Source organism: Pangasianodon hypophthalmus, chromosome 25 (genome assembly GCF_027358585.1).
Source record: "Pangasianodon hypophthalmus isolate fPanHyp1 chromosome 25, fPanHyp1.pri, whole genome shotgun sequence".
Classification (NCBI taxonomy): domain Eukaryota; kingdom Metazoa; phylum Chordata; class Actinopteri; order Siluriformes; family Pangasiidae; genus Pangasianodon; species Pangasianodon hypophthalmus.
The window spans coordinates 17164197-17174810 of NC_069734.1; the positions used below are offsets into that span (position 1 = coordinate 17164197).

General features: G+C 42.9%; 1 protein-coding gene across 1 annotated transcript in view; it reads left to right on the forward strand.

Moving 5' to 3' along the window:
- The window catches only part of smc3 (structural maintenance of chromosomes 3), a 26375-nt gene extending 15997 nt beyond the window's left edge, over positions 1-10378 (forward strand). Inside the window, exons 17-29 of the mRNA XM_053229501.1 lie at positions 186-327; positions 412-562; positions 675-825; positions 2545-2698; positions 3774-3932; positions 4046-4153; positions 4286-4394; positions 5793-6040; positions 8040-8252; positions 8384-8575; positions 8702-8879; positions 9594-9700; positions 9813-10378. Coding sequence (XP_053085476.1) covers positions 186-327; positions 412-562; positions 675-825; positions 2545-2698; positions 3774-3932; positions 4046-4153; positions 4286-4394; positions 5793-6040; positions 8040-8252; positions 8384-8575; positions 8702-8879; positions 9594-9700; positions 9813-9884 — 1984 coding nt within the window. The 3' untranslated portion in view covers positions 9885-10378. The remainder of the gene's footprint in view (positions 1-185; positions 328-411; positions 563-674; positions 826-2544; positions 2699-3773; positions 3933-4045; positions 4154-4285; positions 4395-5792; positions 6041-8039; positions 8253-8383; positions 8576-8701; positions 8880-9593; positions 9701-9812) is intronic.
- The last annotated feature ends 236 nt before the right edge of the window (positions 10379-10614 follow it).

Sequence of the window (10614 nt, forward strand, 5' to 3'; positions counted from 1 at the left end):
GTGTGATTGAAATAATAAACACGATTAGACTTTTTGACGCTGAAGAATTTCAGATTTGAATTTTCGGCTCGCGCAAGTAGCCAGTAGTGTGAAGAAGGAAACTCTTCAGATCCGTCAGCTGTGTCCTAAAGATGTGTAACGTTTCTATCAGGAATTGCTCAGTGTCGTGTGTTTGCGTGTGTCAGGTTGTTTTACCACATCGTAGAGACTGACGAGGTCAGCACTAAAATTCTGATGGAGTTCAATAAGATGAACCTGCCTGGAGAGGTCACCTTCCTGCCCCTCAGCAAGCTGGACGTCCGGGACACCGCCTACCCTGAGACCAACGTAAGCAAAATGATTTTTATAGCGCGACGATTTGTAGCGAACTCTGTTGAAAACGAAATAAATTCTGGATCTTCTCTTGCTCAGGATGCCATCCCGATGATCAGCAAATTACGCTACAGTCCAAACTTTGATAAAGCCTTCAAGCACGTGTTTGGGAAGACGCTCATCTGTCGCAGTATGGAGGTTTCCACGCAGCTGGCTCGAGCCTTCACTATGGACTGCATTACCTTGGAGGGTACGACGTCTACGCCTTTAAACAGCGATCGGAGCTGATAGCTATATTCCCAATGTCATATTTTTATTTCTTCTTCATATTTCAGTGAACTAATGTGTGTGTGTGTGTGTAGGAGACCAGGTGAGCCACCGCGGCGCTCTCACAGGCGGGTACTACGACACAAGGAAGTCTCGTCTGGAGCTTCAGAAGGACATGCGCAAAGCTGAGGAGGAACTCTCCGAGCTAGAGGCCAAACTCAACGAAAACCTGCGCAGGAACATCGAACATATCCTTCCCATGATTCATTGCAGCAGGGCTTCCAGCATGATATAGCGCTATAGTGCAATAGCAGTAAAGATTTGTAAAAAAAAAAGTGAGAGTAAACGAGTTGAGCGTGAGAGTAGAGCGTTTGAGAGATGATCAGTGACGATAAGAACAATTTTAAAAAGACACTACTACTACTACTACTACTACTACTACTACCGCAACACACACTCTGACGTGCCCAAGTCAGTTCATCAGCTAATTATCACCCGGCAGATTTCAACTGTCTTGCATCGTTTGTGCTAGTTTGCGTCACACACACACACACACACACACACTTTAATGACTAGGCGGAAGTGAAGACGTTCGTTAGTGGTAAGTCTCATGATGAGGCATGCACTCACACTGGTGTGTCACATCTCTCAGCCCCAAAGCCGATGAACACGACACAGAAGCAGAGAGGGCAGCTGCGTGACTCACTCTGTCATCCCGTTATCAGAGTGTGTGTGTGTGTGTGTGTGTGTGTGTGTGTGTGTGTGTGTGTGTGTGCGGGGAACGTTGAGGGCCGGAAGTGTGCAATGGTAATAGCGTCCCTAAGTATGCGAAAAGGAAAAAGTGTGCATAGGAGAGGATTCAGTCTCAAGGCAAAACTGAAAAATGAAAGTTTCTGATTACTTACAGTCGAGTCCATAAGTATTTGGACAGTGACCCAATTTTACTCATTCTGTCTCTGTGCACCACCACAATGGATTTGAATTGAAGCAATCAAGATGTGATTGAAGTGACTTTAATTTAAGGGGATTAACAAAACTACTGCATTAACTGTTTAGGAGTTGCAGCCATTACATCCTAAACTGTCTGCTGTCTCTCTGATGGGTTCTGTGTTTTTTTTTTTTTCCAGCCTAATGATGGCCTCCTTCACTTGCACTGACACGTCTTTAGACCGCATATCGAGAGTTCCCATGAACAGCAACCAAATGCAAATTCAACGCTTGGAGTCAACTCCAGACCTTTTAATCTCTTTAATTTGTCACAAAATAAGGAGGAAACAGGTCACGCCTCGCCACGAAACTGCGTATCAGTCACTTGTCCAGTTACTTTTGTGCCAAAAAAAAAAAGGCTGTAATTCCTGAATGGTGAATGCAATATTTTTGTTAAACCCCATCATTTCAAATCCATTGTCATAGTTTACAGAGGCAAACTTACAAAAATTGTGCCACTGTCCAAATACTTATGGACCCAACTGTATGAAGCAGTGTGTGTGTGTGTGTGTGTGTGTGTGTGAGAGAGAGAGAGAGAGAACTAGAGAGGGAGCGAGGTAAAGTAATCAAAACACAGAGGCGCTCCTAGACTGAAGCGGTGAGTCAGACACAGGAGGGAGTGTTTTTTAATATCCCATTCTCAGGCTCTCACTGTTGATTGCCCGCTTTGTGTGTGCTATTCTTAGAAACCCATTCAGCATCCTCACAGTGGAGCGATGACATAACCACGCAGTCTGCTCTTACACCGCGAGCGGAAGAACCGAGCCGAGAAACGGCACTGCTGTTTGCGGAAACTTTTAAAAACCTCGGAAGTCAGTTGTGTCCGTTTATATTTATAGACATGACCTATAATCGGGTGCAATGGACGTCTCATGAGAAAGAGCTTAAAGTGCAGGAAGAAATGCAGAACTGTAGTCGAGGTTTATACCTTTCTGCGTGCGTGTGTGTGTGTGGTAGTTAAACCCTTAACCCCTGTGCACGCATCAATAACGAGATCGATCAGCTGATGAACCAGATGCAGCAGATCGAGACGCAGCAGAGGAAGTTTAAGGCCTCTCGAGACAGCATCCTCTCCGAGATGAAGATGCTTAAGGAGAAAAGGCAGCAGTCTGAGAAAACCTTCATGCCAAAGGTACAACACACTCGGACTCAGTGGAAATAAATACTACATGTCCAAAACACACTGAGTTTTCATTCCTGAATGATTGAATAATTTTTTTTTTGTCTAAATGTGACACAAGTCCCCCTTATATAATCAGGTTTGTGTTCATTTCAAATTACCATCAAGCCGAATTTCAGCAGTTCTGCTGATCCGTATCTCCACCTTCAAATGTCAGTCAGGTGTAGAGGGGGACGTAGAGGACTGAATTTCAATCCATCAGGGCGATAAGTGTTGAATAAACAGCTATTTATCACAGCAGGCAAATATTGGTAAAGTCTCAGTGTGTCATAATCCCAGGTTGAGTCTCAAATTGTGTCTAAATAAGTCCAGGATTGAAGGACCACATTACTGTATCAAAATACCTTTATTTATTATTTTTTTCCCCCTCGCATATCAGCTCCTCTCTCACACCCACACATCTCTCAGCTACACAGAAGTGCCATTAATAGCGACAAAAACAGCTCTGCGTCTGGCTTTATTTTCCGTTCTCACCACGATTGTAGAAAGCTTACAACAACATACAACACGATATCACGATGATGTCGCAAAAAGTTCTAATATATTAGGTACTCATGTGCGTGAATATCAGTGTCATATACTGAATGTATCGGATTTTTCTGCTTGATGTTAGACTAATGATAATGGTAAGGGAATGCACGGATAATTAGAGAAAACCAAAACCCGAATGCTTGCTTCATGACAGTGCTTGAAATGGCAATTTTAATTTTTAAATATTACTGCATCCTGCTGTATTAAATATTATGCCAAATATACCATCTATGATGTCATTACATACAAAACATGTAATTTGTAAGTAAGGAACAACACCAAAAAAAAAGCAGAAATGGTTGGACAGAATGAAGCGAAATTCTTATGAGTGTTTAATCATGTTCCTGCATTTCTGTTTGTGCTCCTCAGTTTACATTTTGCCATCGAGCGCAGCGTAGTCATGGTGATATGAAAGTGTAATATTGGCACAAACCTAGTGAAACTGTTCCCTCTCTCTCTCTCTCTCTCTGTCTGTGTCTCTCTCTCACCCCTACAGCAACGCAGTCTGCAGAGTCTGGAGGCCAGTCTGCACGCCATGGAGAGCACACGGGAGTCCCTGAAGGCTGAGCTCGGCACCGACCTGCTCTCCCAGCTCAGCCTGGAGGATCAGCGTCGCGTCGACGACCTCAACGACGAGATCAGACAGCTGCAGCAGGTACGCGTCCACCTTAACCAGCTCTCCTTAACCCTAATGCCTGCTGCTCAGACCTTCCCAAAGCTCCGTGTCACACAGTACTCGTATAAACGTGATATTTTTTTTCATCGTAGGACAACAGGCAGCTGCTGAACGAGAGAATTAAACTGGAGGGCATTATGACCAGGGTGGAGACGTACCTGAATGAGAACCTGCGCAAACGCCTCGACCAGGTGGAGCAGGTGGGTCACGCTAACTCGGTTTAACTTCATCTCTTACTGAACACACCAAGCACTGCTGAGACCTTCTGTGTAGAGGGAAATGGTAAGAATGCCTGCTAACTACACGCAGTGCTGACGTGTTTGTGTTTTTAGGAGCTGAACGAGCTGAGAGAGACAGAAGGAGGAACCGTCCTCACGGCCACTACGTCCGAGTTGGACGGTATCAACAAACGCATCAAAGACACTATGGCCCGCTCAGAGGGTGAGTATACAGGAAGTACTGAACTTAAATGCACAGTTCTAAAGCAAGCTAATTAAAACCTTTCGCATCATGGGAACCTTTTCATAGTACCTGAACTAATTGTGGAACTACCCACTTTTGGGCGTTTTCGCACCTCTGGAACTGGGTGCGTTTTTAATACCGGACTGCCTTTTTCGAGAATTAAATTAGTTCCTACTCCGGAGCAGGGTCTAACCAGCACAACTGGAACTATCCGTGACGTAAGTAGACGTTGATTGGCCAAACGCGTAGGAAAACGCCCTCGCTCGCCATGATTTAAAACGCCGTGTAAACATACCATTCTTTCAGTCGCTTTACGTATACGTCGACATTCCATGTCCGTCATTGTGAAACCCGCGAGACATAACAGAAACACAGCTCCGATCACAGCGTCCTCCATCCTCCGGTTGTTTCCGTTGTTCTTCTTTGTTTCCGTTGTTGAACGCCGCGCACAAATTACGTCGCTGTCGACCGGCTTGTGTCACTTCCTGGTGCCCGCTGTCGGTGCGAATGCAACCCTTTAAACGGTACTGGGAAATAGTTCACGCAAAATCACCCAGTACTTTAGTCCTGTAACTTTAGTTCTGGAAGTAAAGCGGTGTGAAAGGCCCTATTGACTAATGTTACATTCTAGTGTAATTGAGACTGATACTTTAAAGCACGAGCGATCCAGTCATGGATTTAACTATCTGTCTGTCTGCTGTATGCTGTTATACCTACCTCCCGAACAAATCAGTCAGATTAAAGATTATAATTGTCACTATAATGTATATGTAAGTCAGGGGTTCCCAAACTAGGGGTTTAGCAATTGTGAGGGACTCGTAATCTTCTCTTTCGTTTCATTCAGTTATTTTACAGATTAATATTAGAAATACTGAAGATGGATTCTGTGCGTTAATATTTCGAAATGTTACTCAGAGTCACATTAAGACCAGCCATGTTTAAATTATTAAGGTACGTTTGTTTGTTTTTTTGTTTTTGTTTTTTTGTAGTCTTTTTCACTGTCCTGACATGCAGCACTCGTGTAGTTCAGCAAAAAAAAAAGACAAATTTCCTCGTCCATCTACTTCTGCTAAATAAACAAACTAGCATTGTGTCTCAAATCTCATACTTACGCACTGTTCTAGACCTTTATTGAGCACTAACTCTAATTAGTTTTCCTATTACAGTGAATATTTTAATTTTAAAAACCTCATGTCTGCTTCAAACCTACCGAAATTTCTGTTTTGCGTACCAGCATTCAGGACTTTCGAGATTATTGAATACTTTTGAATATGAGGTCAGAGTTTTCGGTTTGAGACGCAGATCATGACAGCAATCATGACGACAGTGGAAAAGTTTGGGTTTTAACCGCCGCTGTATCGGCCTCTTCTCTCTCAGACCTGGACACACTGATCGATAAAACCGAGGTGGAGATTAAGGACCACATAAAAAGCATGGAACGGTGGAAGAACATTGAGAAGGAGCAGAACGAGGCCATCAACCACGACACCAAGGAGCTGGAGAAGATGACCAACCGACAGGGCATGCTGCTGAAGAAGAAGGAGGAGTGCATGAAGAAGATCCGCGAGCTCGGCTCGCTGCCGCAGGAGGCCTTCGAGAAGTACCAGACGCTCACGCTCAAACAGGTGACACTTCTCACGCCTTTATGTTTCTCTCAGCGCGTTCGGTAGCGCAGGAGCCTCGTCATCTTTTTCATATGCCTCGTTCTGCTCCATTCATTTTCTTATCTTCTCTCCATCTCTCAGCTGATATCACTGCATTCGTCCAGCTCTTTATTTCACCCCCACTTTCTCTCCCTTTCTTCACTCAACCCCCCAAACGCACACACACACACACACACACACACACACAGTCCCAGCCCTCCTACACAGAGGTGACTCACACCCTCATTATGCCCTCTTCTATCCTCCTCTCTTATTATATAAACGTCTCTGTGAAGAGTGTGACGAGGGGGATGTTGAGAATCCCGACATTTTTGTCCTTGCAGCTTTAAATATCTGTCAGAATGTGTGTTTAAAACACTATTTATGAAATATCACTGCAGCCTATAAATGCAGCCTCGCCCTCTTCTTGATGGAAAGACTTGTTTCATCACTGCGGTGTTTAGAGACCCAATTCCTCATCATCCAAGGACTCTGAGTTTTAACAGAAAGAGAGTGCTTATTATCTTAGTGTTACAGCTTTTAGGGCTGAAATGCTTAAATCTAGTCTTCCTCTATAGTCTTTTTTTATAATGTTATATAAATTATGTTGATAGTATGGACTCAGGGTAGATGATTGCACAGAACTGTTTATTTTATTCCCCCTCCTGGCCGCTCACGAAGGAATTCTGACTAATCTCGCCCACTTGTGCAAGTGTTATTTTATAATGAACTTAGTTCTCTTTCTCAAAATATAACAAATTGGTAATTTAAACCACCGCGACCCTTGCCAAGTTAAAGCAGCTACAGAAGAGGGACTAAGTGAACGCGAAAAATGCGTGGTACAGTTCAGTGTGAGCTCTAGGGCTGCAACTGACTATTACTTTGCTAATCCGCTCATCAGAAAAAGAATCGATAAGCAAAATAATAGTGAAAACAAATGTGAAAATAGCAAATGTATCACATTCTTACTGAAAAGTTGAAATATTCTATTTAAAAATGTACTTAAGTTAGAGCAAAAATGTTGCTACTTTTAAATGTGCTCAGATATAAAAAAGTAAATGTTTTTAACCCATGAAGGTAAGTTATTGTTAATTTATTATTTATCTAAATCAGATGATTTAGAAGATGATATATACACACACACACACACACACACACACACACACACACCATTAGCTGGAGTTTGACTTGCTGCCACTTTGTTAGCTAGTGGAATTGATGCTAGTCTAACCTGAGATTAGCAAAGAAAACTTGGTTAAATATAGCCAGTTAATATTAGTGAATTAGTGAAACTTAGCTCAACATGCTTTTTCATGCCTTCTAGGGAGGTAAAGATGATGCTTCATTTTATACGAGTCTTTGTTTAGTCCAGCATATTGAAATATTTTTACTGAGGCAGGGCCAAGAGCGCTCATGCTCAAGTTCCACACTGCAGTCTGGTGGATTATCCTTCTTCAGACACGCACACGGAGAGATGGAGTGTTATAGACCTGTAGGGTCCCAGTCCTGATGCACATGTAGAACTCTCATGCTTTATACAAAATCTGGAAATGGACTAGTCATGGGAAAATGCTCTGGAAATATTAGTGAGTTCCTGAAAAGTCAACTTTTTTTTTTACTGTATTAAATCCATCACCCAGTAGGTGATCTATCAGTCTACCTTAATGTATTCATCAGACGTTTCTTTACCAGGAGAATCCTGATGAGAAACTCTTATTGACCAGATTTGTAACAATTAACAACTTAGGTTTCAAAATCTACTTTTAAAAAAATTTGTACAATTCTTTGGTTTGGCACGTGGACTGGAACTTTATTATATAGTCATGTGTGTGAGAGTTAGTTATGAAGGAATAGTTTCATGTGGAATAGTTTCAAATGTTTCGTATTGTTGCCGTAAATGATTTCCTACAAGAATGCCAACCGATATGATGCTCTTCAGAGACGAACTTGAAAGCGTGTGCATCTCTCCCACGTCTCGCAGCTCTTCCGTAAGCTGGAGCAGTGTAACACGGAGCTGAAGAAGTACAGCCACGTGAATAAGAAGGCTCTGGACCAGTTTGTGAACTTCTCCGAGCAGAAGGAGAAGCTGATAAAGAGGCAGGACGAGCTGGACAGAGGCTACAAGTCCATCATGGAGCTCATGAACGTCCTGGAGCTGCGTAAATACGAGGCCATCCAGCTCACCTTCAAACAGGTGTGTACTCGGCCCTCGTCGCGTCAGTATGTTACACTCACCTACACGCAGATGTTTATAGGCGGATGCGTTCACCTTACCAGTAAATAATTGTTGTTAGTGATGGGTTCATTTATCCGCCGCTTTTGCAGGTGTCTAAGAACTTCAGCGAGGTCTTCCAGAAGTTAGTTCCGGGAGGCAAAGCTACTCTGGTGATGAAGAAAGGAGACGCTGAGGGGGGGCAGTCTCAGGATGAGGGGGAGGGCGGAGCCGACAGCGAGAGAGGCTCCGCCTCCCAGAGCAGTGTTCCCAGTGTCGACCAGTTCACGGGAGTCGGAATCAGAGTACGAGCGTCTGCAGTTTTTAGAATAACTGTATAATCAGTAGTGTCGTTGCTAGTTTAAGTGAGAAGGTTTTGATGGTGATTGATGTGACCGCTGTCCTCATGCAGTTCCTCTCTCCCGTCTCAGGTGTCCTTCACAGGTAAGCAGGGAGAGATGAGGGAGATGCAGCAGCTGTCCGGAGGGCAGAAGTCTCTGGTGGCGCTGGCGCTCATCTTCGCGATCCAGAAATGCGACCCCGCCCCCTTCTACCTGTTCGATGAGATCGACCAGGCTTTGGACGCGCAGCACAGGAAAGCCGTGTCAGGTGAGACTCCTGGAGCGCAGGTGTAAAGGGTGCACGTCGTCATCGTCATCATCATCATCATCATCACTGTCATTTCTTCATGATGGAGCAAAACCTGATGGACACTCTTTTCTAATCGAGTTTACAAACTTCACACTCACATCAGGAAAAATCATATTTATTAAACTAAAACTATCGGCACCTGCTTGATTTATTTTTTTTCCCTCCCTATTATAAAATTCTATATTGATAAGTTATTATATCAGTTTCAGGGTCTGATCGTTCAGGTTATGTTACGTAACTTGACTAAAAAAGTCTGATAATCTGATATGTGCATTAATATATTCGATGGAGAAGAAGCGAGGAGAAGCGAGAAGAAGCGAGGACAGGAATCCCTGGGAGAAGTGGCTTGATGCAGATAATGTGTGTGGTGATGAAACATGGTGTTTGCGCCCTTCGACGACGAGGCAGGACGTTTTAGCGCAACATTTCAGCTCTGAGACGTGGTCTAACATGAACACGTTATGTGAACCTGCCTAGTGTGTGTAGCGCTAGCATTAGAGTTATGGTTTTATACAACAGTTAGTTCTGGTCCACTGATTTGATTGGACAGTCAGCGTAATTCTTGTTTATACATATTCTATTTTAGAAGTAAAACATGCTTATATTAGTAGCAAGGTGTTATTCACGCTTTATTTTATTTATGTATGTCTTTATTATTTATTTTTTTTATAGATATGATTGTGGAGTTAGCGGGGCACGCTCAGTTCATCACCACCACCTTCAGACCCGAGCTGCTGGAGTCAGCTGACAAGTTCTACGGAGTCAAATTCAGAAACAAGGTGACGAACATTAACGTAGCGAAGTGCGTCCATGCCGAAGAAGCGTCTCGCGACACTCCGGTACGCAGGAAGAGTGTTTTCTAACTCACGCTTTCTTTTGTGTGTCATTAAGGTGAGTCACATCGATGTGATCTCGGCCGAGCAGGCGAAGGACTTCGTGGAGGATGACACCACTCACGGCTAAGCGACGAAGACGACTCCTCTTCCTCTTGCTCCTCTTCCTCTCTCTGTTTTCGTTCCCATCGTTCTGCCAAGCCTGAGTGAACGACTTGTCAGTTTTTTTCCAGTCCGATTTAGTTTTTTTTTAACGTCATTAGAAAAAAAAAAAACAAAAAAAAAACATTTTTTTTGGTTTTGTTAAACACTGAAATAAAAGCATGTTTGTCTTTTTAATTATTATATTCAAAAATGTGTTGTGCTAATGTTCACATTGTGGATGGATTTTTTTTGATGGTGTAACATTAGAACAGAAAGCAACACACGTGTTCACTAAAGCTTTTTTTTTTTAATCAGCTGTTAAATGTTATAGTCATGTTGTTGGGTTTATATATTATTTTTTTTGCATTCCTTAGGATATTTTAGATCATTTCAATCCAGCTTCTTTTACCTAATCAATCACTTCGTTTTAATTTGTTCTCAGCTGTTACTCAAAAATAAAGATGCCCAGATATATGTAAAGATGATTTTTGTTTTGTTTGCTTTTTTTTTTCCTTACCTCACCTCTCGGGGTTGCTCTCTCTCTGTGTGTGTGTGTGTGTGTGTGTGTGTGTGTGTGTGTGTGTGTGTGTGTGTGTGTGTGTGTGTGTGTGTGGAGTACATCGAGATCATTCACAGCTGTGCCGCGTGTCTTAATAAGCCCTGTAATAAATAAAAATAACCAATCTTAAAATGTAATATCATGATAACTGCCTTGT